This window comes from Brachyhypopomus gauderio, chromosome 11, assembly GCF_052324685.1.
Source record: "Brachyhypopomus gauderio isolate BG-103 chromosome 11, BGAUD_0.2, whole genome shotgun sequence".
Classification (NCBI taxonomy): Eukaryota; Metazoa; Chordata; class Actinopteri; order Gymnotiformes; family Hypopomidae; genus Brachyhypopomus; species Brachyhypopomus gauderio.
The window spans coordinates 4,159,429-4,184,330 of NC_135221.1; the positions used below are offsets into that span (position 1 = coordinate 4,159,429).

Sequence of the window (24,902 nt, forward strand, 5' to 3'; positions counted from 1 at the left end):
GTTCAGAGAGAAGGAACTCTGTTTGTCTCTAGCCGTTCGGCTTGGGGTTAGTGTGGTGTCAAATGTTAACTATAAAATACCCATCTGATAGGCATCTGTTCCTCTCCACCATCCTTATTTAAAGGGTTAAAATGGAAACAGAAAGCCTTTAACTGACCTTTGAAATAGACAAATGTTCATGATAATGAGTTCCCAGCAGGAACAGGAAGACCAACATCACGTTGTGGCTTTGGACCTTTTAATTTAACTGGTTGATAAAATTTCACAAATACAGAAAGAGCTTTGTTATCTGGTTGTACACATGTAAAAGCTCACAAGTGGAAGATCATCAAAAGATACAGTTCATATGGCAGTGTTTATCTGTACAAGACCAACGAACAATATCATCATCATCATCATCATCATCATCACCCTCGTCATCACTGTCATCATTTTAATCACAGACATTCTCACAGCCTGCCTGGAGGTCAAAAATAAACATTAGAAGCCTTTAAATATAGAGTATTAATATACATGTATGTATATATATGTATATATATTTAATGCATTTTTCACATGCAAGATAATTGCTCTTAGTGTTGTGCACACAATAAATAGCCTAAAAGAAATGATTAAATTCATCAAATTGGTGAAAAATATTTTTTAAGGCTAAATCAAAAGATAAATATGGCCTTTTTGCATTAAACAGCAACTGGAAATGCTGCTATAATATAATGTGATAATTGTCCAGTCTGTTCCGTCTTTCTTTCTCTCTAAATCTCTGTACATTAGTGAGTATAGAACTGATCTCTATGATGCCTGAGGTCTGGAATGGAGGGATGCAGAGAAGATGAGTGCAGGAGGGATGAAGATGAACGATCACAAGTACACGGACCAGTAAATGATGTTGAAGAAGAGGAAGGTGAACGGGAAGAGGGCGCGAGAATAGAGGTCGATGCGTTTGGCCGCGGACGGGATGACGGGTTTGGCCGCCGGCGCTTTCTTGTTGTTCTTGGCCTGCGATTTGCCCGGGGCGCCGGCCGCCTCGATGGGCTTCCCGTAGCAGTCGAAGTTGGACAGCTCGAAGTCCCGCGGGAGTGATCCCACGATGCTGAAGTCGTTGGAGCGCAGGTCTGACTTTGAGGTGCACACCTTCTTACACCTGGTCTCTGCCACCTGTGAGGGGACAGGAGGAGAAAGCAACAAAGACAGAGAAAATATCTTTAGGTTTTAAATTCACATGAATTACTGTATTTCCGCATCAAAGTAGATGTGATAAGTGAAGTCCTGGCTGGTGGTGGTGTGACTGCCTGGGTCTGCTCCTAGAGCCTAAATAAGAGAGTCAGTCCTCTCTGTCTACCTACTCTTCACACTCCTCTGTCCTTAGTACCTGACATCTCTCTCTCACACACACAATCTCTCACTCGTTCTCTCTCTCTCTCTTCTACTCATTCTCTCTCTCTACAACATTTCCTTTTATTTTTACCTTAAACAAAACCCTCAAACCTCAGCGTAAGCCAACTGTCAACACGCCATCACCACAATCCTTAACGTGTCTCCAGCAGGCGGGCGCAGACCAGCAGTGCTAACGAGCCCCGTGGAGAGAGCTGCTGTAACCATGCCGACCTCGCGCTGCTGTAACCACGCCGACGTAACCACGCCGACCTCGCGCTGCTGTAACCACGCCGACCTCGCGCTGCTGTAACCACGCCGACCTCGCGCTGTCCAACGGTCTGCCTCGTCAAGGAAGGTGGGCTTCCTGCTGCCTGGCAACAGCACCACCAATCAACACGCTGGATACTCAGAGCGGAATGTGAGCTGTAGCATGCGGGTCCAGGCCGTGAGGTAGGACCACGCCTGCCAAGTCCCAGCGAGGGCTTTTGAATTAATTTTCTTTTATTTGTAAAGCACTTTGAATTGCCTTGTGTAAAGCATAAACATAAACATGGCTTTACTTGTCTTCTTCATCTGTCTCTCTCTTCATCTGTCTCTCTTTATCTCTTTCTCTCATCTGTCTCCATCTTCATCTCTCTCTCTCTTCATCTCTCCCTCTTCATCTGTCTCCTTTATCTCTCTTTTCCTCTCATGTATGCTCCCATCTGTCCAACTCTTTCTCCTTCTCCCTCTTTCCTTCACTCATATCACACAGAGACATGTACGCGCGCTCACACACACACACACACACACACACACACACACACACACACACGCACGCAGGCACACACACACAAACACACACACACACACACACACACACACGCACGCACGCAGGCACACACACACAAACACACACACACAAACACACACACACACACACACGCACGCACGCAGGCACACACACACACACACACACACACTTGTAGCATGACATGACAGTTTGAAAATGACAAAGATTGAAGATGAGTGGGGAGGAGTTAAACATCACACCAACTCCAGTTGACAGTTGGAAGCCTACACTATGCTTCACAGTATACTCAAAATATTTTTCCAAAAGGAAAAATCCATTTGGCATGCAAATTATGGGGAGAGAGAGAGTGTCTGTTCTAATTTATGACATCTACAATTACAGTGTCGCACCACTTCAACAGAGACTGCCTGAAGGGACCCTAGGAAATTACTGTGGGCCCAGAAAAAGCCATGAAAGACAGACAAAGCAAAAGTCCTTTTGCAATAATTCAAACCACAAAGCTTTGGTTCCACAGCACTGCAGTTAGGTTCATGTGAGGGTTGGCAGACTGGGTACTTGTGGAGTTTACATTCACTTTCTGGAAGCAGCTGCAGAGGACCATCATCTGGACTAACCCTCCTGGACCATCATCTGGACTTAACCCTCCTGGACCATCACCTGGACTAACCCTCCTGGACCATCATCTGGACTTAACCCTCCTGGACCATCACCTGGACTAACCCTCCGGGACCATCATCTGGACTTAACCCTCCTGGACCATCATCTGGACTTAACCCTCCTGGACCATCATCTGGACTTAACCCTCCTGGACCATCACCTGGACTTAACCCTCCTGGCCCATCACCTAGACTAACCCTCCTGGACCATCACCTGGACTTAACTCTCCTGGACCATCACCTAGACTAACCCTCCTGGACCATCACCTGGACTTAACCCTCCTGGCCCATCACCTGGACTTAACCCTCCTGGACCATCATCTGGACTTAACCCTCCTGGACCATCATCTGGACTTAACCCTCCTGGACCATCACCTAGACTAACCCTCCTGGACCATCATCTGGACTAACCCTCCTGGACCATCATCTGGACTAACCCTCCTGGACCATCACCTGGACTAACCCTCCTGGACCATCACCTAGACTAACCCTCCTGGACCATCATCTGGACTAACCCTCCTGGACCATCATCTGGACTAACCCTCCTGGACCATCACCTGGACTAACCCTCCTGGACCATCATCTGGACTAACCCTCCTGGACCATCACCTGGACTAACCCTCCTGGACCATCACCTAGACTAACCCTCCTGGACCATCATCTGGACTTAACCCTCCTGGACCATCACCTGGACTAACCCTCCTGGACCATCATCTGAACTTAACCCTCCTGGACCATCATCTGGACTAACCCTCCTGAACCATCATCTGGACTTAACCCTCCTGGACCATCATCTGGACTAACCCTCCTGAACCATCATCTGGACTTAACCCTCCTGGACCATCACCTGGACTAACTCTCCTGGACCATCACCTGGACTAACCCTCCTGGACCATCATCTGGACTTAACCCTCCTGGACCATCACCTGGACTAACCCTCCTGGACCACCATCTGGACTTAACCCTCCTGGACCATCATCTGGACTTAACCCTCCTGGACCATCACCTGGACTTAACCCTCCTGGACCATCATCTGGACTTAACCCTCCGGGACCATCATCTGGACTTAACCCTCCTGGACCATCACCTAGACTTAACCCTCCTGGACCATCACCTGGACTTAACCCTCCTGGACCATCACCTGGACTTAACCCTCATAGACCATCACCTAGACTTAACCCTCCTGGAGCATCATCTGGACTTAACCCTCCTGGACCATCACCTAGACTTAACCCTCCTGGACCATCAGTCATGCATCGTTCATATTACTCTGACAACAGACATGCAGCGTTCACATTACTCTGAGAACAGACACACAGCACTCACTTTACTCTGAGAACAGACACACAGCACTCACATTACTCTGCTCATGTGTCTTGCCCATCATGTAGTCCCAGCTACACAGTCCTCCCTTTCTGCACATGTTGTTTGTGAGATTCCCCACACAGAACACAGTCGCCGATTCACTTCACCCCCAGCGCGGTGCTCCAGGTCACCGTGGTGATTAACCCAAGCTGGAATTGCCTGTCTAGACTCATGAGAACTGCTGAGCACTGAATATCCTCTGGGCCTCCACTATTGTCTCTGCAGAGTTTATACAGGAACACATGGATTCCAACAGATATGAGCTGTGACTTTACTTATGACAGCCCAAACAAGGACAGGGGTAGGAAATGCAGACTTAGATGGTGTTTCATCTCCATCTTCATGTCCAGATGCAGAGGAACACTGTGATGCTGGCTGATGTGTGGCTGTATGTGAACATTAGTGCTCGATGGACCGCATCTACTAAAACATGATTCATCCGTCCCATCATGACACCTAAAACCACAAACACACAGTGTTGGTCAACAGGCTTTTCATTCTCCTCTTCTCACTCCTTACGTTTACACAAATGGTCTGAAATAGTGTGTGAAATGTGTATACTAATAATAATAATAACAATAAGTAGAGTTCAATCAAATGTACATTCAGGATATACTGTATTGCATTTACTGATAAACTGCCTGAGGGCATTACTGGTACAGCAACACCATAAGGCACATTTACACAATGTGTTATGACTTTAGCTAACATTTTCTGGGGACTCTTAATTTGGCAGCATTTGATATGCCTTTCATCCTATTAAACAGGATGTGAGGTCATAAATAATTTTCCGCCAGTCACATTTCTGACGAAGCTTGGAAGATACATCCTGACTCCCATTTATTCCGATCCTCTCTGCTGCCTAAACATCACTGCAGTTGGAGATCGCAGCACAAACAGCTCCGTGGAGGAGAATTTCGCTGGAGCCATTACACCACACATGAGGCATGAAGACCCGTAATACGGCTCTGCCTCCCGGGCCTCGCGGGGGCAGCACATTTAACGTCTCAGCGGAGCAAGGGAGGGAGGAAGAGGAGCACAGTGCATCACCACCTGCTGTGAATTTCCTCTGCACCAAGATTTGTGGCAAAGGGCTATCGATGAAGTCCTCCTCCGAAATCAAGTCAAAGTCTTCCCAAAAGAGCAACTCCGACAGCCTCACAATGCTCAGTGACCAGAGCAACAGGTATTTTGATCTGTTTTGGCTCTATGGTGATACTTCCCAACACACCGAGTGCAGGTAAATACCAGGAAACATCAATGAAATTCACATACCAGAAGCAGCTCAATCATTCTCATCTCAATGGCATTTCAGCAGAAATCCCAGCACCAGAACTGGAACCAGATGCCCATGATCTCTTGTGGGTAGAGACATTAGGGTATTTCATAAAATAAGGAGACATATTGATAGACCTTCCAATGCCCCCTTTGCTAAGAACCTAGTTGGAATGCCTACAGTGCACAGCCACCAAACAAATGCACCATCTTGAATCTTTATCCTCCAAAGGCTGATGGGAAGGTCAAACACATAGCGAGTCTTGGTCTCGTTGTCTTCAAAACAGCACCAGATGATACACCGTATGTCTGAAGAACTATCTGAACAGCTAGGTGCCACCTTTTCCTTTCAGTAGCCCCAGGAGATCTCTTTGGAACAGCAGAGAAAAAGCCCTACGCCAGCTATCTTCTCTGAGAAACACCTTCAAGAGGAAGAAGAAGAAGAAAGCAGCGATTTCATGCAGAAAATATTTCACATCGATCATGAGGAGACACAAGATCTTTTTGCACCTTTTGGAGTCTGTCATCCCAGGCATATCCAGACCAAATCTGAGTTGTGTTCAACTCTAGCGCATTATACAATGAAATCTCACTCAATAACATCTTCCTCACCTGGGCCAGACATGAATAATAGATTGTAGATGTAGGTCCTATACTATATTAACAATCTCTTCAGTCTTGCAGCGCCTGTCACTAGACAGGGAACATTTTTACTCTGGGAACTCTCTATAGATGTCAGAGATTGGGATGGCTCTCGAGGGGAATGAGACTGAGAAGCATGGTGAGACTTTGTGAGATCTCCAACAGGTTCAGATTCCTTTCACATACACCACAAGCATAACAGCCAAAGGAGAGAAGAGAGATCTCCGTCTGCTCAAATGCTTCCACAAAGGCAATGCAGATACACATTTGCATTTCTCTACACCACAAATGAAGATGACATGGTTAATGTCATCTTTATGCCAAGAAAAGCAATCTAGCACCTCAAGCTGCATCCACACAGACACAGAGCTGTGTGCCGCTGTATTCAAAGTAGATGTCACAGAGGTCATGGAATGAGACACTCAAGTCACTCACATACTGTGAACTTCTACTACACCATCAAAGTTGTGCTTGGATGGATCAAAATCTTTCTATGTGTATGAACATCACAGAATCCAGAGAATCAGACGGTCTACCCTAACGGAGAGACTACACTACCACAGCAGTGGCAGTAAACCTCACAATGCTAACAGCACAACCCAATACAGGGCTCCAGACTGCAGCTGGAGTAGGCAGTCTGGGCAGACATGTCCTGGTGGTAGGGAACTGGTCTTGTGACCGGAGGGTCGTGGGTTAGATTCCCAGACCTGAGGCCATGACTGAGGTGCCCTTGAGCAAGGCACCTAACCCCAACTGCTCCCCGGGCGCCGGGCTAGGGCTGCCCACCGCTCTGGGCACGTGTGCACCACAGCCCCCTAGTAATCACTAGTGTGTGTGTGTTCTAACTGCACAGATGGGTAAAAAGTGGAGGACAAATTTCGATTGCGGTGAAAAAAATCACAATTGACAAAATATGGCACATTTACATTTTACAGCTAAAATGTCTGATACAACAGCATTGTTTTTTTTTAATGGGTGAGGATATTTTGTAACCTCCATTTTCCATTTTCTTTTGAGTTTATATTTTAAAAGTTAAACGACATGCTACTTTAGCTCCTGCCCCCATGGACGTCTCTGCCTATCAACAAATGCATGCATGCTTGTGGAAATTCGATCAACAGCGTGACACTCAAAGCGGTGTAGCCGAGCTGAGACTTTAGGCAATAAGCGTTAGCTTGTTGAAAATGACGAAGTGAAAAATAGATTTTTTTCACACAATCTACATCTGTCTGACCCTAAGAGTCCACACTTCTTTATAACTCTACATTTTTAATTGGATCAAAAGTCACTCATATGCATACAGAGAAAGACATCAGTCATGTTGGACGACAGAGATCCATAACAGATGACCTGATGTGAGTGTTGCAATGCTTATTAGTCTGTATATTATTATGGAGCCTAGACAACGCTATTGGCAACTGATTTTTCCCTTTTGGGAGCCCAACATATTATACTGCTTCAGGAGTGCAACATTTCACCTGGAGTCCTGCAATATCTGTACAAGCTAGTTGACCCTGAAGCAGATGCACAGGTTCATCAACAGGTGAGAATTGTGCCACCTGCTTGAAAAATAAACTGCTGTAAAAGGTGTGAAAGACTGAAGTTTCTCTAGAATACATTAAAGAGATACTTCCATCCTGACCCATTTGGCTCATAGTAGTTTAGTATTTCAGCCCCTATGTTGTTGGGGATCTGTTTCCAGCCAGTAACTCAAACAGTACCACATCCACTCCAAAGTTGGTTTAATACAGAAGAAAAGCTCCCCTTGCAGTGCTGAATCCCATCATAGATAAGAATGGGTTAATTCAAGGCTGTGGCAGGTCAAAACAAAGAATTAGACTAGTGAAAAGAATCCTTTCATTCTTCCTAGAAAACACCACATTTCTACACTATTTATATGGAAGCGTTTTGAAAGAGAGAAGAGCAGGCATGTCAAACATTCACAGAAACAGTTTTCCCAGCCGCTGGCTTTTTGTCTGACTGGTGGTCAGAGATGCAGAAGCAGCCTCCTGTATCCACACACCACATGTCAGAGGCATCATGGCAGAACAGAAAGGCAAAAGCATTTCAGCACATTTCTACCATTCACACTCATGGGGTTAGACGTCTTTGGGCCCTGGACTGGCGTCACACGGGCCGGGTCTTCTGCGTGAGCAATCATGCTGTTTTTTTTTTTTTTTTTGGAGCTTGTAATGATTCCCAAAGAAGCAAAAGAGTCAAAGTCACAAAGATTTGCTAAGATTTTGCTAACGGAGCTTTGACTCACCACAGTCTTGGCGATTGAGATACGATTGGGTGCACAGGAGTGGTGTGGTACACAGGATGTTGGATCGTGTGTTGACACATACACCTCCTACCCTCACACACCAAGTTCTGCGCACATGTATGGCTGAAAAATCAGCCACGATCAATTCAAGATCCCTTGTTCCTGTATCTGTGGGCGTGGAGGACTGACCATCAATACTCACCACTGCTGTGCTGCTCACCTCACAACACAACAATCGTTCCTGCTCCATCTGGAAAACCCACCCATTGTGCACTGGTGTGAGCTCAGTAAGTGAGTTTTTGATATTTTATACCAAATATTCATCCAAGTGGGTGACCTTGTGCCACTGAAAGAGTACAACGAACAGGTGGCACATGGGCACCTGTGTCTGCTCAGCTGATAATGGATGGATCCGAAAAGCTTAACTGAAAGTGACCGAATAAAGATTAGGCAATAATTTTTCCAGACACATATCTGAAATCATCCTGAATATGAAAAAGGAGGTCTGGCATTTATTTTATTACAGTTATATGTAGCATCTTGTTAGATACCAAGTAGGGAATGTTGTGGCTTTAGGTTATGAGAATATCATCTTCTTACAGGGGATTTTAGTTTGGCAGCAACTGATATCCGCTCTGACCCATAAAACAGGGAGTCTGGTAAATAATTCACTGCTAATGACACTGTTGACGTTCCAAGTGAGTCTTCTGTTCTGGTAACTTCATTGCTTATGCCTTTGTAAGCATTGTTTGTAAGTCTTTAAAGCACATAAAGACTTAAGGAGCATATTTAGATGAATATTTTAAGCATTTCATATTTCATGCTTCTTTTTAGTATGATTAATCTATTTTTTTGCCAAAAGAGCCTTTTAAAAGGCTACGTTTATTCTGTTAGCCTTTTGTGTATCCTCCACGTCCCAAACTCATGATGAGAGATTAGAATAGAATTTGGGTTGTATTATTTCAGTGAACATATAGTGTTGAGATGTTCATTTGAGTGCATAGAATTTATACAATTATTAATTTAATTATTAGTATAATTATTTAACTCTTGTTACATTCGTTTCTTATATTGACGTGTATGAACATGCAGCTGGGAGTATACATCCCCACTGCCATGTCCCATGTGACTGAATGGAGTCTGTTTTCGCTGATTAATTTTGTACACACACACAAAGGTACACGCAGATAATTTGTACACACACACACACACACACACACACACACACACACACACACACACACACACACACACACACGGAGAACAGAATACATAATCTCTCAGAGTGCATCTATACCACAAGAGTGTTGACATAAGAGTGAGAGTATACCCTGTAAGGTACTGATATGTAGAGGGGGTCTATCCTGCAGGGTACTGATATGTAGTGTAGGTCTATCCTGCAGGGTACTGATATGTAGTGTGGGTCTATCCTGCAGGGTACTGATATGTAGTGTGGGTCTATCCTGCAGGGTACTGATATGTAGTGGGGGTCTATCCTGCAAGGTACTGATATGTAGTGGGGGTCTATCCTGCAGGGTACTGATATGTAGTGGGGGTCTATCCTGCAGGGTACTGATATGTAGTGTGGGTCTATCCTGCAGGGTACTGATATGTAGTGTGGGTGTATCCTGCAGGGTACTGATATGTAGTGTGGGTCTATCCTGCAGGGTACTGATATGTAGTGGGGGTCTATCCTGCAGGGTACTGATATGTAGTGTGGGTCTATCCTGCAGGGTACTGATATGTAGTGGGGGTCTATCCTGCAGGGTACTGATATGTAGTGGGGGTCTATCCTGCAGGGTACTGATATGTAGTGTGGGTCTATCCTGCAGGGTACTGATATGTAGTGGGGTTCTATCCTGCAGGGTACTGATATGTAGTGTGGGTGTATCCTGCAGGGTACTGATATGTAGTGCGGGTCTACCATGCAAGGTACTGATATACAGTGGAGGTCTAACCTGCAGGGTACTGACATGCAGTGGGGTTCCTCCTGTCCCATTTGGGCTGTTGATCTTGGCTGGTGTTCTGTTCTCCGCCTTCTCCCTGATGGCCAGTCTTGCCTTCTCCGCCTCCACCCGCTTGGGGTTGTTCAGCATCACCTGCACCACGGCGTACTCCACCAGCGACGCGAAGCCAAACAGCAGACAGGCAATCAGCCAGATGTCGATGGCCTTCACGTACGAGACCTTAGGCAGCTCCGACGCCAGAGACGTGCACTCGGAGGAGAGCGACAGGACGGACAGGATACCTGCAGGACAGGACAGTGTGGGACAGTGAGGGACAAGGCAGGGACAAGACATTAGGTCCACCACTTTCAACGCAAAAAGGTTAAACAAACGCTCACTTTGACACACCATGTTAAGAAGTAGAACTTTGTGATCTACATATAAGTACAATAAACAAATTATAATGTATCTAAATATAATATTATATATATAAATTGTAATTTACCAAAATAATTGATCTAAAATAACAATTATAGTGAGGTATTATATTTAGTGAGGAACAAGTCAGGCTTACAAATAAATATTTCATGGTATACAGTGACCAGATACACCTGATTATCTCACTAATATAGTATCACATGGAAAGAAAACGTTTTCTTTCTACAGTGTGACGCTTTATACTAACATGCAAACACACATAAAGACGCACAAATGACTAACCTTTGAAAGCATGAGGCTAAGACCACACACAGTGGTATTATGGGATGGTCAGCAGGGGTAACCCTGGCTGGTACAACATATAATGACACCAACAGGAGGCAGACGAAATGGTGACTTCAAAATGGAGATGATAGAATGGATCAGGTGTCCACGGTGATATCACACCGAAACACAACCTGCTGTGATTCACACACACACGCACACACACACACACACACACATACACACACGCACAGGTTTTTACAGGCAGTGCTTGATATAATCACACTGAACTCTTCTTTCTCGATTCGTCACACCCTGCAGTGACAAAGATGGCATGAACACGTGACACGTGCAGAAGGGAACAGTGACACGTGAGACGCAGGCGTGATGCGGCTACAGCTGGCGTGTGGAGCTACGTGTGTCTAGACAGTACCCAGAGGAACACGGGCGGCGCTGGCATCGGGGTTGATCCAGAATGAGAGCCAGGACAGTACCACGATCAGCAGGGTGGGGGCGTACACCCCCATCATGTAGAAGCCCACCTGTCTCCTCAGAGTGAAGATCACCTCCACACACGTGTAGTAACCTAGGAAACACCCATCCATAGGGAGCTGTTTAGTTCAAATGTACAGTACCTTAAGAACCAGTCCTAAAACAATATTTTATTTTTTCTAATAAGAAAAAGTATATTTCAGATTTAGTTATGCCATATAACTATATTCAGAACAGCTGAATGGGTACAGACACAACATTTTAATTTGAAATGTCTTTTTTATGTAAAAAGTTTTTTTTTTTGTCTAGGCTGGTACAATCATTATGCAAGAATGCATAGTGCACTCACACACACACACACGCACATGTGCATGCACACACACACACACACACACACAGAAAGATTAAAGTAACAGAAAGATTAAAGTATCCCACTGCCCCCTGCTTACCTGTGCCGGCATAGAATTTAGTACAGTTGCCATATTCAATATCTTCTTGTCTGATGTCAAACTGAGGTAGAGCAATCTCATCCATCTGCACGGGGTCTCCAGACTGCCACATAAACTGGAGATCATCTGTGGTGTAGCCGACTACACACACACACACACACACACACACACGCGCGCGCGCGCGCGCACACGCACATGCATTTAAAACATGTCTCAAAAAAACGTTACAAGCTACAGCAATGTGCACAACTAAGATCGATTTGTATGGGCCAAAGGTGTTGCCAAGGTGCTGGTGTTGCCAAGGTGCTGGTGTTGAAGGTTGATGTGTTGCTAAGCTGCTACTCTGCTGGGAACGTGGTAAACTGAGCTGGAATTGTCACACACTGACTGTCACTGTCACTTTTTCACAGCTGACATCACTTAGGTAGGGAAAAAAAAGCCCGAAAACTCCAGTACAACATTTTCTAAAACTGCGTTTTGGGTTGATGTTCACATACAGCTCTCCAATTGCATCTTGCATCTCTGGGTGTCCATGGGGAAGAGAGTGAGGTCCAGTGGACAGGACAGCGTCACCGACAACCTGCAGACACACCAGGCAGGAACAAGCACACCGGGTCAGACCTACACGGACTGAACCGTGACCACATTTACTCGACACCGGAACAAACACATCTTGGGTTGTCAGGACGGTCCAACTTGCCAAAGACTCAAATGTCATAATGAAATCAGAGAGAAAAGAGAAGGAATCCATATTGGCACCGTTGTGCCATTTTTAGGTAGTTCGTCCGAGTAGTGGAGAGAGTCATTTGATACAAGTACTGCATAGTGGCATAGAGTCAAACACTTCAACATCCGACTGTTCAGACAACAGAAATGAGGCTGGTGATGGTGAAAGGGCTTCATCTGCACTCCTGATCGACGTGGTGAACTGAATGTGCTTCACGTCGCCACATTAACTCCCTCTAGTTCGCAGATCTGTAGAAATTGGACTAATTTCAGAGAGTGCACTGACGTACAAAATAAAAGTCTCTTGCAACTGCAGGATAAATTCTTAATGTATTCCTCCTGCACCGTATGGCATGTTTATTTAAAGCTGCACATTTGCACATGAAAGCCTTTTGGTTTGCTCCTGTCATACGACAAGCGCAGTTACTAACGTAGCGTGCGACTCCTTTCAGGGTCCCACAACCACGTGAAAAGAAACCACAGGGGTGGGAAATAAAGACAGTGCTTCAGAAAGATAGAGGACACGTGACCCGAAAAGACAGACAGACAGACAGACAGACAGACAGACAGGCCTCGACATTTGTGTGTTTTTTTTTTACATTTTTTTTGATCTTCCAAGGAGTGCTGAACAGCCCGCATGAAAATATTTCCCAATTAAAAATGTATGAGACTCGGAGGCAGGACTTCAGATAAAGACCAGACGTTGTGTTGGCCTGCCTCACACATCACAACCTACGCGCTGTCTCTAGACTCAGGCTTGCACAAGAAAATCCTGAAAAATATGTTTTTAAATCATTCCTGTCAAAATTTTATAAACGATGAAGCATGTTGTGCTTGTAGAGTACTGTATGTATATTTATTCAGATGGTGGTAACTTAAAAATTAGTAAATGTTTATATTTTAATTACTTAAATTAAACTTTTTCTGCATCTTATAAATAGCTGAACAGGTGAAGTGTTAAAAGTGTTAGAATGCAATTTAAATTGTAAAAAACATGAAATGTAAATGTTCCTGTTTGATGTAGTGACTCCAGAATGACTCACAGCGCAGTGTTAGTTTACTGTTCAAACTATCCTTAGTTAGAACAAAAAGGTTAAAGTACAAAAATGCCAGAGACACTGGTACAAATGTCAATGCTGAAACCTACAATATTTATAGTATAACCTAAATATAATGTAATATTACTGTCTTTGTTGTCATGGAAACATGTTCCAGACCTTCACATTACTTGTCTCAAAGACCAGGGTTGTGGAGGAAGAGGGGACAGGAGAGAGAGAGAGAAACAAAAAAATTATATGACGTGAAGAAGAAGAAAGATATGACATGAAGAAAAAGACATGACCTGTATTTAGGATAGCCAAATATCAGTGCACTACGTTGTGTGTGATCAAATATGTATAAAAGTGAGTGTGAGTCTAGTGTGATTCTAGTGTGTGTGTGAGTATAGTGTGAGTGTAGTTTGAGTGAGTGAGTCTAGTGTGAGTGTGTGTGAGAGTCTAGAGTGAGTGTGTGTGAGTCTAGTGTGAGTGTGTGTGAGTGTGTTTGAGTCTAGAGTGAGTGTGTGAGAGTCTAGAGTGAGTGTGTGTGAGTCTAGTGTGAGTGTGTGTGAGTCTAGTGTGAGTGTGTGTGAGTCTAGTGTGAGTGTGTGAGTCTAGAGTGAGTGTGTGTGAGTCTAGTGTGAGTGTGTGAGTCTAGTGTGAGTACATTATTATTATTCTGGCTGTGATTCTTTCCCTTTTTCTTTTTCTTTGATGTTTTATCACTAAAATTAATCATTCTGATAACTCTGTTAATCATTCTGAAAATTGTTTTGGCAACAGTTGTTAATTACAATTCCTGCCAATAAAGCTATTGGAAATTGAGAAAGGGAGAGTTAGAGTGAGAGAGCAGGAGAGGAAGAGATGAATGAGAGGGTTAGAAGAGAGAGAGAGTAAGAGAGAGAGAGAGAGAGAGAGATCCAGCATCCTGGAGCAGTGCCAGCACGATCAAGGAGGACCACCCTGCTCACAATGGGATCCAGCTGACATGAAACAACACAATCTTAACAAGCATTACCCAGACATGACAGAGTAAACACAGTTAACACACCCCAGCCCTATTAGAGCCACTCTGTGCATGTGCTGAGATGTTATCTGTATCTTTGGCTGGTCCCGTGATGGACATCCTCACAGACCACACCGGTGATCCATGTCAAGGTAAACTTTTGCAGTGTGGCTGCGTATAGTTTTTCTCAGTATCCTGGACCTTTGGGGAGTGCTGTAAACCGCATTAATAAAACATAATTAAAGTGGTGGAGGGTCTGAGCAGGTGATGAAGACCACAGGCCCAGGGGTGAGTGAAGTGATTCTGGTTCTGGAGAAGCCAATGGAGATTCAGAGTCATTTACACAGTGCTGGGAAGGAGGGAGGGAGAGGGAGAAAGTGAATGAGAGAAAGAAAGAGAGAGAGAGAGAGAGAGAGAGAGAGAGAGAGAGAGAGAGAAAGAGAGAGAGAGAGAGAGACTGCCATTTGTGTGGGGATCTGACATGCTGATACAGAAGTGTAGTTTGGACAGGGCAGAACAGATATGTCCTCCTTAACAGTTAACCACACACACACACACACACACAAACAAACACACATACACACATACACACACACACACACACACACACACACACACACACACACACACACACACACACACACACACACACACACACACACACACACCAGTTGTGAGTCAGTAGTTGTGAGGTTTTACAGCTATTTTGATACAGTAGCCACATTGACAGAGAGTAGCCTATAATGCAATGTCTTTGTTACTGTACTTTCCTTGGGGGTATAAATTGTACTTTAAAAGAAAATCTAAGTGTTCAAACTGTTTACTGCTTCCTGTAAAACACATTTTATTGATTAATACATAAAAATTGTAATTGTGCTCAGAACCGTGCAGTTAAATTGGAGTCATCAGAAAGAGCCATTTGAGAGAGCCGGTTAAAGACGGCGGGGTAGCATACATTGGTGGAACAGTTTACCTCATGCTGATGAGGACGTCGCCATTGCGAAAGATGAAGAGGAGGATGTTCTCCTGTGTAACATCATGGAAGTTGGCGCTCTTCTCGTTGGCGAAGAACAGGTCAGGCTTCCACAGGCATTTAAACATCTTGGGATCGACCGTTAACGAGTCGGACTTAAAGTCCTGTGGAAGTCGGAGCCTCGGGTCGTTCCAGCGTTGTCTCAGGAAAATGTTTACCCGGTAATCCTGCCCAACAAACATCGGAACTTAACGTTAGTGTGGGCCAGACAGGGATTCATTTAACAAACAGAAACATGAGGAAAAAATGGGAAACGATAGACTCAAACGGTGGAGATATTTTATTGTATTCTCAACAGTGGCTGAGTCGAGGTGTTTGGGTAAGTGGTTTGTCTGAGATGAGATGGCATTCCGAGACTTGGACCATTGGGCCGAGACTGACGGGCGATCCCAGGTGTCTCAGACGTTTCTCACGACCTCTTGGCGACGTCTGGACAACAGACGTATCGGGAGTCTATTAATGGCCTGCACAGAAGGACAGCTGCAAGCCTGTCGCTGTGACTATTTACATTTGCAGCTATCAGCGCCATCAGAGCCGTGTGAGTGGGGCTGCCAGAGGCGCACTGTTGTCTTACTGTGGGGGGGGGCACGGCGCTCGTTAGGCTGGGCCAGCCCAGGACGGGTTCGGCGCTTTCAGGATTTGAAGAGATGTTTTCCGCAACGCTCTGTTGCTCCCGCTGAAATCTTGAAGATTGATGGCATTCCAGATATAATGCCCACGGTGCAGCTGTGTGGTGGCATGCCGTGCTTATAAGCGGCATGTGTGTGCACACACTTGTGCATGTCTGTATGATTCATGTCCTCTTCTCGTACCTTTTCCTCTTTATTTCAGTGGAAAAACAAGGTGAGCCGTGACGCACATGAGGTAGCGCGCGCTGTGGTGATCCTGTTAAATCTACAGCTCACAATTAGCCTGCTCCTCCTGCCAAAATGCCTCATAAAGCACGACGACTTCAAATGATCGTATATAACTAGCCGGCAGCCCTGTTCTCATTCGGCTCTTTAATGTGGGTGTGAATAGCCACTTTGTGAGTGCATGTATGAGGGTGTGTGTGTGTGTGTGTGTGTGTGTGCGTCTGTGTGAGAGAGAGGTGGAAGAGAAAGAGACGTTGGCCACCTTTCCGGTGGGACTTTGAGGCAGACCACTGCCGGACTGACCCGCTGTGTCCCTGCCCTGCATGCTGCCACCTCATTTTCAGATTTACGATGGCTGCGAGTCACGCGAACCCCCGGGACCGTGTCCCGAGCGTCAGCTGCCCGCCCTTGACACCCACGTGACTCACCGCCGAGCACTGGGCCCTCTGATCTGTTTCCAATGCAAATATTTTCCCGTGGAGGTAAATACAGATATCCCGGCACGATATACTGTTTTTTTCACACGTCACCGCTTGTAAAAAGCCAGGCACAAACCTTGGGCCTGGGCTTAACTCTCCTCTATGATAAAGTGCTTGGTAAATGCTTGATAAATCCAAATTAAAATGCAGTCACGTCTGCTGTCTTTCTCCCTGGTATGTGCTATATACCGATCTGACATAATAAAGAATTATTTTTGAAATAAAACCATGTAGGCTAGAGCCTTTATGTGGTGATGTGGTTATGGTCAGACGATGAATCTGAACACATTGTAACTTCTCCCTCGGAGTTTACAACCGAAGAAAAGACTAAAACCAGCAACTCCAGGGGATGTTTATAACTGAATATGGATAAACGCTCAAGTCCACCAATGTGGGTCCATCCAAGGTGGAAAATGACCCCAACAAGTGATCAAAATCCTCACCAAGTGACGGTGACCGAACAAAAATATTACACTTAGACTGAGCTGCATCTCTTCCAATTAGGAAATGACGACTGTATACGAATACGATCGTGCAGAATCTGATCTGACTTTAAGTTTCATCTGCCAACCAGTGTGCAGTGACGTCGCTCCGATGGGTTTGGTGTCACACCAGTGTGAAACAAGAAGACCTTCAGAAACAGCAGCCGTCACGTGCTACTCCTGATCTTGTGCACAAACACAAATGCTCAGTGTGAGGAATCCTTAAGGACATGAAGTATTTTCTGTTTTCCCAAAGCATGCAAAAATGATTACATATCACACACAAACGAACATGAACACATTTGCCAAGCAGGCACATGTACCATTGTGGTTTCTTGAATGGACCCGAAACTGTTGATGAATATGTTGACGCGATCTTCCACTGGGATACCTGTTAAAACAGGCAAAGAAATGGCTCCAGTAGCTGTCATTTACACCCAGCAAACCGTGCTCTTTCAGACAAAGAATTATTGGCTTTGTTTAATATACAGCCTGTATCATGAAACAACTTTTCATTTCATATCCACAGTACAATAGGAAAAAAAAAATAACACAGCCGTTTGTTTCTGCCCCCAAGATTACACTGTTGACTAATGGTTGCCAGGAGTTTTCATCTCACTCTGCTGCGTGGTGCAGCTGGGAGTCACATGGGCAGAACAAACATTCAGTCATGGCCCAAAACACTCAGAGAACAGTACGGCCCGAGCAGCTCACATATATGTTAAACGCCAGGGAACATAGAGGCAATATAGGGTCACGCTTTTTACTGACTCTTTCATTATAGCTGATGGTCCCAAGCAATGCGTGACACAAGGCTTAGGGGGCTTTAACAATCCATCTGCCTCTCTAGGAATTTAATCCTTTAAAAAAATAGGGGGGGTTACATTCAGAACAGAAGAAAAAATGATCAGCTAGGTTAAGATGTTGGCCGGTATGTTTATTACGAAACAAGTAAACATATTTGGTGAATATTGTAGAGGTCAGCGGAAGTACTCACCCTTGAAGTTGGGCCGTATCCGCGGGTCATAGGTCACCAGGAGGCGGTTCAGGATGTTACTCGTGGAGTTGGCTGGAACTCGCGCCAGGTCTTCTGATGAAAGCTGCCTACAGGGGGCGGTGAAGAGTGATCCAAGCATAAGTACACTGGGGTGGACCGAAGACCAGCTCAGGGTGGAGGTGCCCGAAGGCTGGTGAGAATGTAACGTGAACATTTTTATTGACACAGCTAGAAATTAACTGTAGGTGCAGTGTGGAAATTTAGTGTGTTCCGGTGGATTAGTTATGTACTGGAAACACTTCTGTACCTCAATCATATTACAAAAATATTCAGGTACACTGGCTCAGACACCCAACGTTGGGAACATGACCCCAATCACAGGGTTGTGCTAATGTGGTCGTGTGCATGTCTTAATGTTGCAGACAGGGAGGGTGGTTGCAATGTGAATCATTCAACACACAGACTCGCACAAAAACATGTACGCACAGTAAGTATTTCTAAGCTGTCATAAGAGGCCCTTATACATGACGCAGTGGGAAATAAACACCACTTAAAGAGAGATGAAAGTGTTTGAGAGGTTTCACGCTCAACGTGCCTCTCTTCCTGTGATCAAAGTGAACTCCCATGTGTTGCTGTCGCCTTCCGCTGCTAATGACCGTTTAGTCCCGCCTCCACTACAGGTCAACGGAGGTCAGCTGGGACCACAGCATCACAAACACCTCCGTTCACACCCCTCAGTTTAACAGCTCTTTACAGTCACTCTCAAAGTAAGACATCAAATGAGAGCACACACACTATATTGTCAAAAGTATTCGCTCACTCACCCAAATTATTTGAATCAAGTTTTCCAATCACTTCCATGGCCACAGGTGTATAAAATTAAGCACCTAGGCATGTTTTCACAAAAATTTGTAAAAGAATGGGTCGCTCTCAGGAGCTCAGTGAATTCCAGTGTGGAACTGTGATAAGATGCCACCTGTGCAACAAATCCAGTCATGAAATTTACTCGCTCCTAAATATTCCAGTCAACTGTCAGCTGTATTATAATAAAATTAATGTGTTTGGGAACAACACTAACTCAGCCATGAAGTGGTAGGACACGTAAACTGACGGAGCAGGTCAGCAGATACTGAAGTGCATAGTGTGAAGAGGTCGCCAACTTTCTGCAGAGTCAATCACTACAGACATCCAAACTTCATGTGGCCTTCAGATTAGCTCAAGAACAGTACGCAGAGAGCTTCATGGAATGGGTTTCCATGAGCAGCTGCATCCAAGCCATACATCACCAAGTCCAATGCAAAGCATCAGATGCAGTGGTGTAAAGCACACCGCCACTGGACTCTAGAGCAGTGGAGGCGTGTTCTCTGAAGTCAAGAATCACGCTTCTCCATCTGGCAATCTGTTGTCAGGAGAACGGTACTTATCTGACTGCATGGTGCCAAGTGTAAAGTGTGGTGGAGGGGGGGATTTTGGTCTGGGGTTGTTTGAAGGAACTCTGAATGCTTTAACATACCAAGACATTGTAGACAATTCCATGCTCCCAACTTTGTGGAAATATATATATATATATATATATATATATATATATATATATATATATATATATATACAGTATATACTGTTTTAAATATACATATATATTAGTGTGGTCAGTGCAAACAATGCTTAACACATCCCTTGTGTTAAAAGGGTTTAAGTATGACTACAAAAAAACAGGTAATATAATAATAACAATAATAATACTATAGCATTTTTACCAAAACATGAAGTCTTTAATTGTGAAATAAGCCACAGAGTACAGGGCCAGTGACACTTCCGGTCTGCTGAGAGTTTTGAGATTTGAGAACGGCGTCAGGAGAAATGCTGACAGGTCAGAACCCACTGGCTAAAGGCCCCCACACTCCATGTGTTTTTCTCTGGTCTCAGCAGACATCACAAAGAGTGAAACCAGGCCAGCGCCTGGCCCCAGGCCCTTTCTCATATCCAGCCTGTTTCTCTTTCAAACCATCTGATTATGTCTTCTGTAGCAAAAGAAGCTGACCATTCATTTTGATAAATCGTGTCAGGGTTTATTTCAACAGATGAACAGCAGAGGATCGTACAGTTGAAGACCGGGTGAGACCAGGGTGAGACCAGAGTGAGAATGGTGAGAAACATGCAGTGCCAGGGGTGCTTACGAGGGGCAGTAGACCTGCTTCCCTTTCTTCTTGCCCTTTTTGGTGGACTTTTCTTTTCCAGACGCAGCCTCCATCCACAGACCAACGATGCAGAGTAGGATCAACAGCTTGAGAAATGGCACTCCTCTGTATCTCAGCCCAGCTACCTGAGAGGAACAGCAGAGAGAGAACAGTGACAGAAAACAGAAGGGCTTGGCAGAGTTTGCCTCTAAAAGACCATTTCCAGTCAAAACACTGCCCCTCCAGTCAAAACACTGCCCCTCCAGTCAAAACACTGCCCCTCCAGTCAAAATTCAGAACATACCGAAAAAGTATTTCTTCTGTCTAGAACCAGAAGCAAGCTGGAGTAGGATGTTGACGCTGGGGAAGATCCCAGCACAACCAGCAGTGTCTGAATTTCACTACTACCAACCAGGCCGGACAAGTTAGAGATTTGAAAATGCCCCCAGTTAATCAATGACTGCAACCAATCAAACGAAGTGTTTCAGCCTGTTGTCTCCCGTGGACATCGGGGGACACGGCTGCTTCCATTCTGCTGGTCCTTGAAATCACTGAAGTGCCCAAATAGTCACAGTTTTCACATTCTCACAGCCAACATGACTGCACATACTGTAAGGTGATGATTCAGGTAAGATGATGATTCAGGTAAGGTGTTTACATGAGTTTGCACTGGTCTGATTTCTTCTGTAGCCTCCTTGTGTTTACTAGATAGGCAGGTCGTGAAAACGAACTAAATCTGTGTGAGTAAGTGACGTGTGTGGCCAGACTCACGTCTGTGCACACTAAATAACAAAGGGGACATGAATGTTTATCCTGTTGGTGTGTTAGTGTACCAAAAAACAGTTGCATCAAATTTGTAATGTCCTTGTTCAGTATGGAAGCTCTACAGCTGGAACATTTCTCTAGGTGTCCTTCGCTGATGTGCTGAAACGTGCTTTTGGGTCAGACACATTGTTTAATCTGACTACAACTGAGTTTTCACAGTGCATGTGAACACAATACCTAGCGTGGTGTAATAGCTGTCCCTGGACTACAGAGTTTATTAAAAGAGTAAATGAGGAATGCAAACTGTTTCTTGTTGCAGGTGTTTTGTAACAATATTGACACGTGTAATGCTGGTGCTACCATAGCTGCGGTTTAGCTGATAACATTTAAAAATGGAAACACCATCCTGTGGGTTGCTGATGTATTTAGGGGTATTACCAGACTGACCCCAGAGAATACTTTCCTCTCTCATACAGCACATGCACTCTCAACTCTGAGAGGGCACCAGGAGGCGTGTGATTGGTCCACACTCTGTCAGTGGCACGCTGCAATTGGACCACACTCCACCAATGGCCTCCGTCCTCAGACACTGCAGTTCTGATTTGTGTGATAAGCTATTTTGCAAATGGCCAGTCAAACACTGTGGGTGGTCTCAATGAATCGATCAGTACACAAGGGTTCCCCTTCCATCTTGCTCAGAGAGAAATAGAAAAGCAAAGAGTGTTAAAGAAATGCATTTATTATGTCTAATTCAAGTTTACATCTTCAGTTATTTTTTATTCCTGAAGCACTGGAATGCAGGTAGCACATATTCTTTAAGTCCCACAGCCTATCACATCAACTCAGGCAAAAGAAATGAACTGTGAACTTGATGAAGAAGGCTGGCGTCACCCACACACTGGTGTCCCAGAGCCCCTCGAGGAGGGAGGGCTTCCCAGCCAGAGGGAGAGGAGCAATCGGCAGGATCAGAGGGAGGAATTCCCCCGTAAGAAGACGGAGCCCCAGACACACTCGTCTAGACTTCCCCGACCTCCCTTACTGGAGCCCCACTCCTCCGCCAAGACATTGATCATCTTCTTAGCAGAAATGGGCCAACATCCATGCTCCCTGCTCTCTGCCTTCTCCCACCTCACACACTCTACACACACTCAACTGGGCCGTTTAACAGCTCTCTCTCTCTCTCTCTCTCTCTCTCTCTCTCTCTCTCTCTCTCTCTGAGTATTCCCTGACTCAGCACCCTGAGCCAAATGCCTTTCCCTTAATCACACCCACACACACACTTTGTTGGCTGCCTGCCCTTAATGAGTTCACTTACATTAACCTATAAGAACCTCAACACTTCAACGTGGATAATTCACATTTTTATATTTTACATCCACAAATGGATCACAGATCCAGTTATAATCGCAACCATGAAATATGTAAGTTGCAGCTAAATAAGTTAGAAAATGGTGTCTAATAATATACTCTCTATAAATCTAGACACACACACACACACACACACACACACACACACACACACATATATATATATATATATATATATATATATATATATATATATATATATATATATATATATATATATATATATATATATTACACCTCAGAATCCTTTGTCGCTTGCCAAACTCTTAATATGTTCATCTTTATGTGTTACTAAAGATTTTAGCCTCGGTGCTGTTTTTCTAATCTCTGAAGCCAGAGACTGGGGTAGCAATGGCTAACATTCCTCTATCACTCATTTGGTTGATTTGGTCAAATGGTTGTTATTAGACACGAGTGGGTTTAATATTTAGCTCAAGAACATAATAAGACGAGGGGGTTTTACTCAGGTTAAAAATAAACAAAAAACTTCATAGATTAAATTCATACAAACTGTTTAACTGCCAAACTGCAATTAGCAATGTCCAGAGCGCGGTATGATGTGTTCAGTGGGACGTCACGTCTATTGCAGCACGAGCCAGTAGCTGGGAACAGTAAGCTGCTCATGAAAAATGCGTTTATAAATGACAGAATCACAAATTACAGCCAAACAACCTGTGGATGCACTTAGCATCAAGTTGGAGAAGTTGTTAAAAAGAAAACGGATAGTAGAAATGCCCCCCGGTGAGGCGGCAGACGGAGAGCAGCACGCACATAGCAACAGCATCCACCCGCATCCTCCATGACGACGGAGGGGCTCGTGAGGATGCTGGAGAAAACACCACTGAATGACAACATGGGCGTTCGTCATGCTACCGCCACGCATTAACACACATACAACACACAAACGCAACTGAACGATGAAAATTCGTCTTTGCACTTACCATTTCGCTGTATTTCAGTCGTTATCGTACAGAAGCGACGCCTTGGTGCTGACGGTGCAAACAGTCGTTAATGTGTCTTCATGACCAATCACGGTCGGTACAGCATCACGGTTTCCCCCGGCATTCGTGCCTTCAAGTCTATGGCAGTTTTCTTTTACATTTCGGCAGCAAGCAAAATTTATTGCCGGTTTTGTTTATCGGAAATGAATCTATATTTCCGCTGTGCTATTGCCTTGGCACAGGGCGACCAAGATGGAGTCTGGCGTGTGCACCTGTCATGCAACATGCGCAGTAGCGGACGGACGGGATCCGCCGCTCCACAGGCGATGTGGGCGTCATGTAAGGCCGGTGGGCTACCGACACCACCACAAGATTCCTCCATGAATAAACTATTTAGCGGTGGTTTGATTACAATAACGATGTCTTTTAACGATGAACTTGGAGGAAGTATTTGGAATGTTTATTAGCCTACAATAAAAAAACAGGAAATTCCACCCTCAGACATTAAAAGCCTACAACAATGCAAATAATGAAGCAAAGAAAGGTTAAAAAAAACAAACAAAAATGCTTACACGAAATTAATCCCAAGCTTCTAAGTTCGTGTAGCGTTATTGTCGTTTAATGAGGCGTAATAATCTCCCACGCGCGTGTATTTATGATCGGATTGGCGTGCTTTTCAACACTTACTGTGATATAAAGCGACCGCCAACGCAAACACACGCTCAAGATACCAGCCAGATGTACGGATGTGCGCGAACGAATATATATATATATATATATATATATATATATATATATATATATATATATATATATATATATATACAGTATATGCATATGTGTAATATGTGTGTATATATATATAAATATGTGTGTGTGTGTGTGTGTGTGTGTGTGTGTGTGTGTGTGTGTGTGTGTGTGTGTGTAGAAAAGTGAAGCTCTGCTTCTTTCCTCACTAGTGCTTGTTCTGCGCTGTTTGCATCATGTGTGAACAGAAACACTGAGATTCACAAATCTCCACAAACTGCTGTGGAACTTAGTGTGGATCCAAAGACCTCGGGCACTCTTTACATGTGT

General features: G+C 44.6%; 1 protein-coding gene across 3 annotated transcripts; it reads right to left on the minus strand.

Moving 5' to 3' along the window:
• Positions 1-221: 221 nt before the first annotated feature.
• On the minus strand, positions 222-24,111 carry glrbb (glycine receptor, beta b). Of its 3 annotated transcripts, none has more exons than XM_077021136.1 (10): positions 23,826-24,111; positions 20,752-20,893; positions 18,575-18,681; positions 17,901-17,968; positions 15,703-15,929; positions 12,458-12,540; positions 11,961-12,101; positions 11,453-11,605; positions 10,330-10,619; positions 222-1,155 (listed from the first exon to the last, which is right to left on the minus strand). In XM_077021136.1, the coding sequence occupies exons 2-10, from the start codon at positions 20,823-20,825 to the stop codon at positions 859-861; spliced, it is 1,440 nt and encodes a 479-aa protein (XP_076877251.1). In that variant the 5' UTR covers positions 20,826-20,893; positions 23,826-24,111; the 3' UTR covers positions 222-858. The 3 variants fall into 3 exon arrangements, with proteins under 3 accessions (XP_076877251.1, XP_076877250.1, XP_076877249.1); XM_077021135.1 differs by having other exon boundaries at positions 10,345-10,619; positions 20,752-20,897; XM_077021134.1 differs by having other exon boundaries at positions 20,752-20,897.
• Positions 24,112-24,902: the final 791 nt, after the last annotated feature.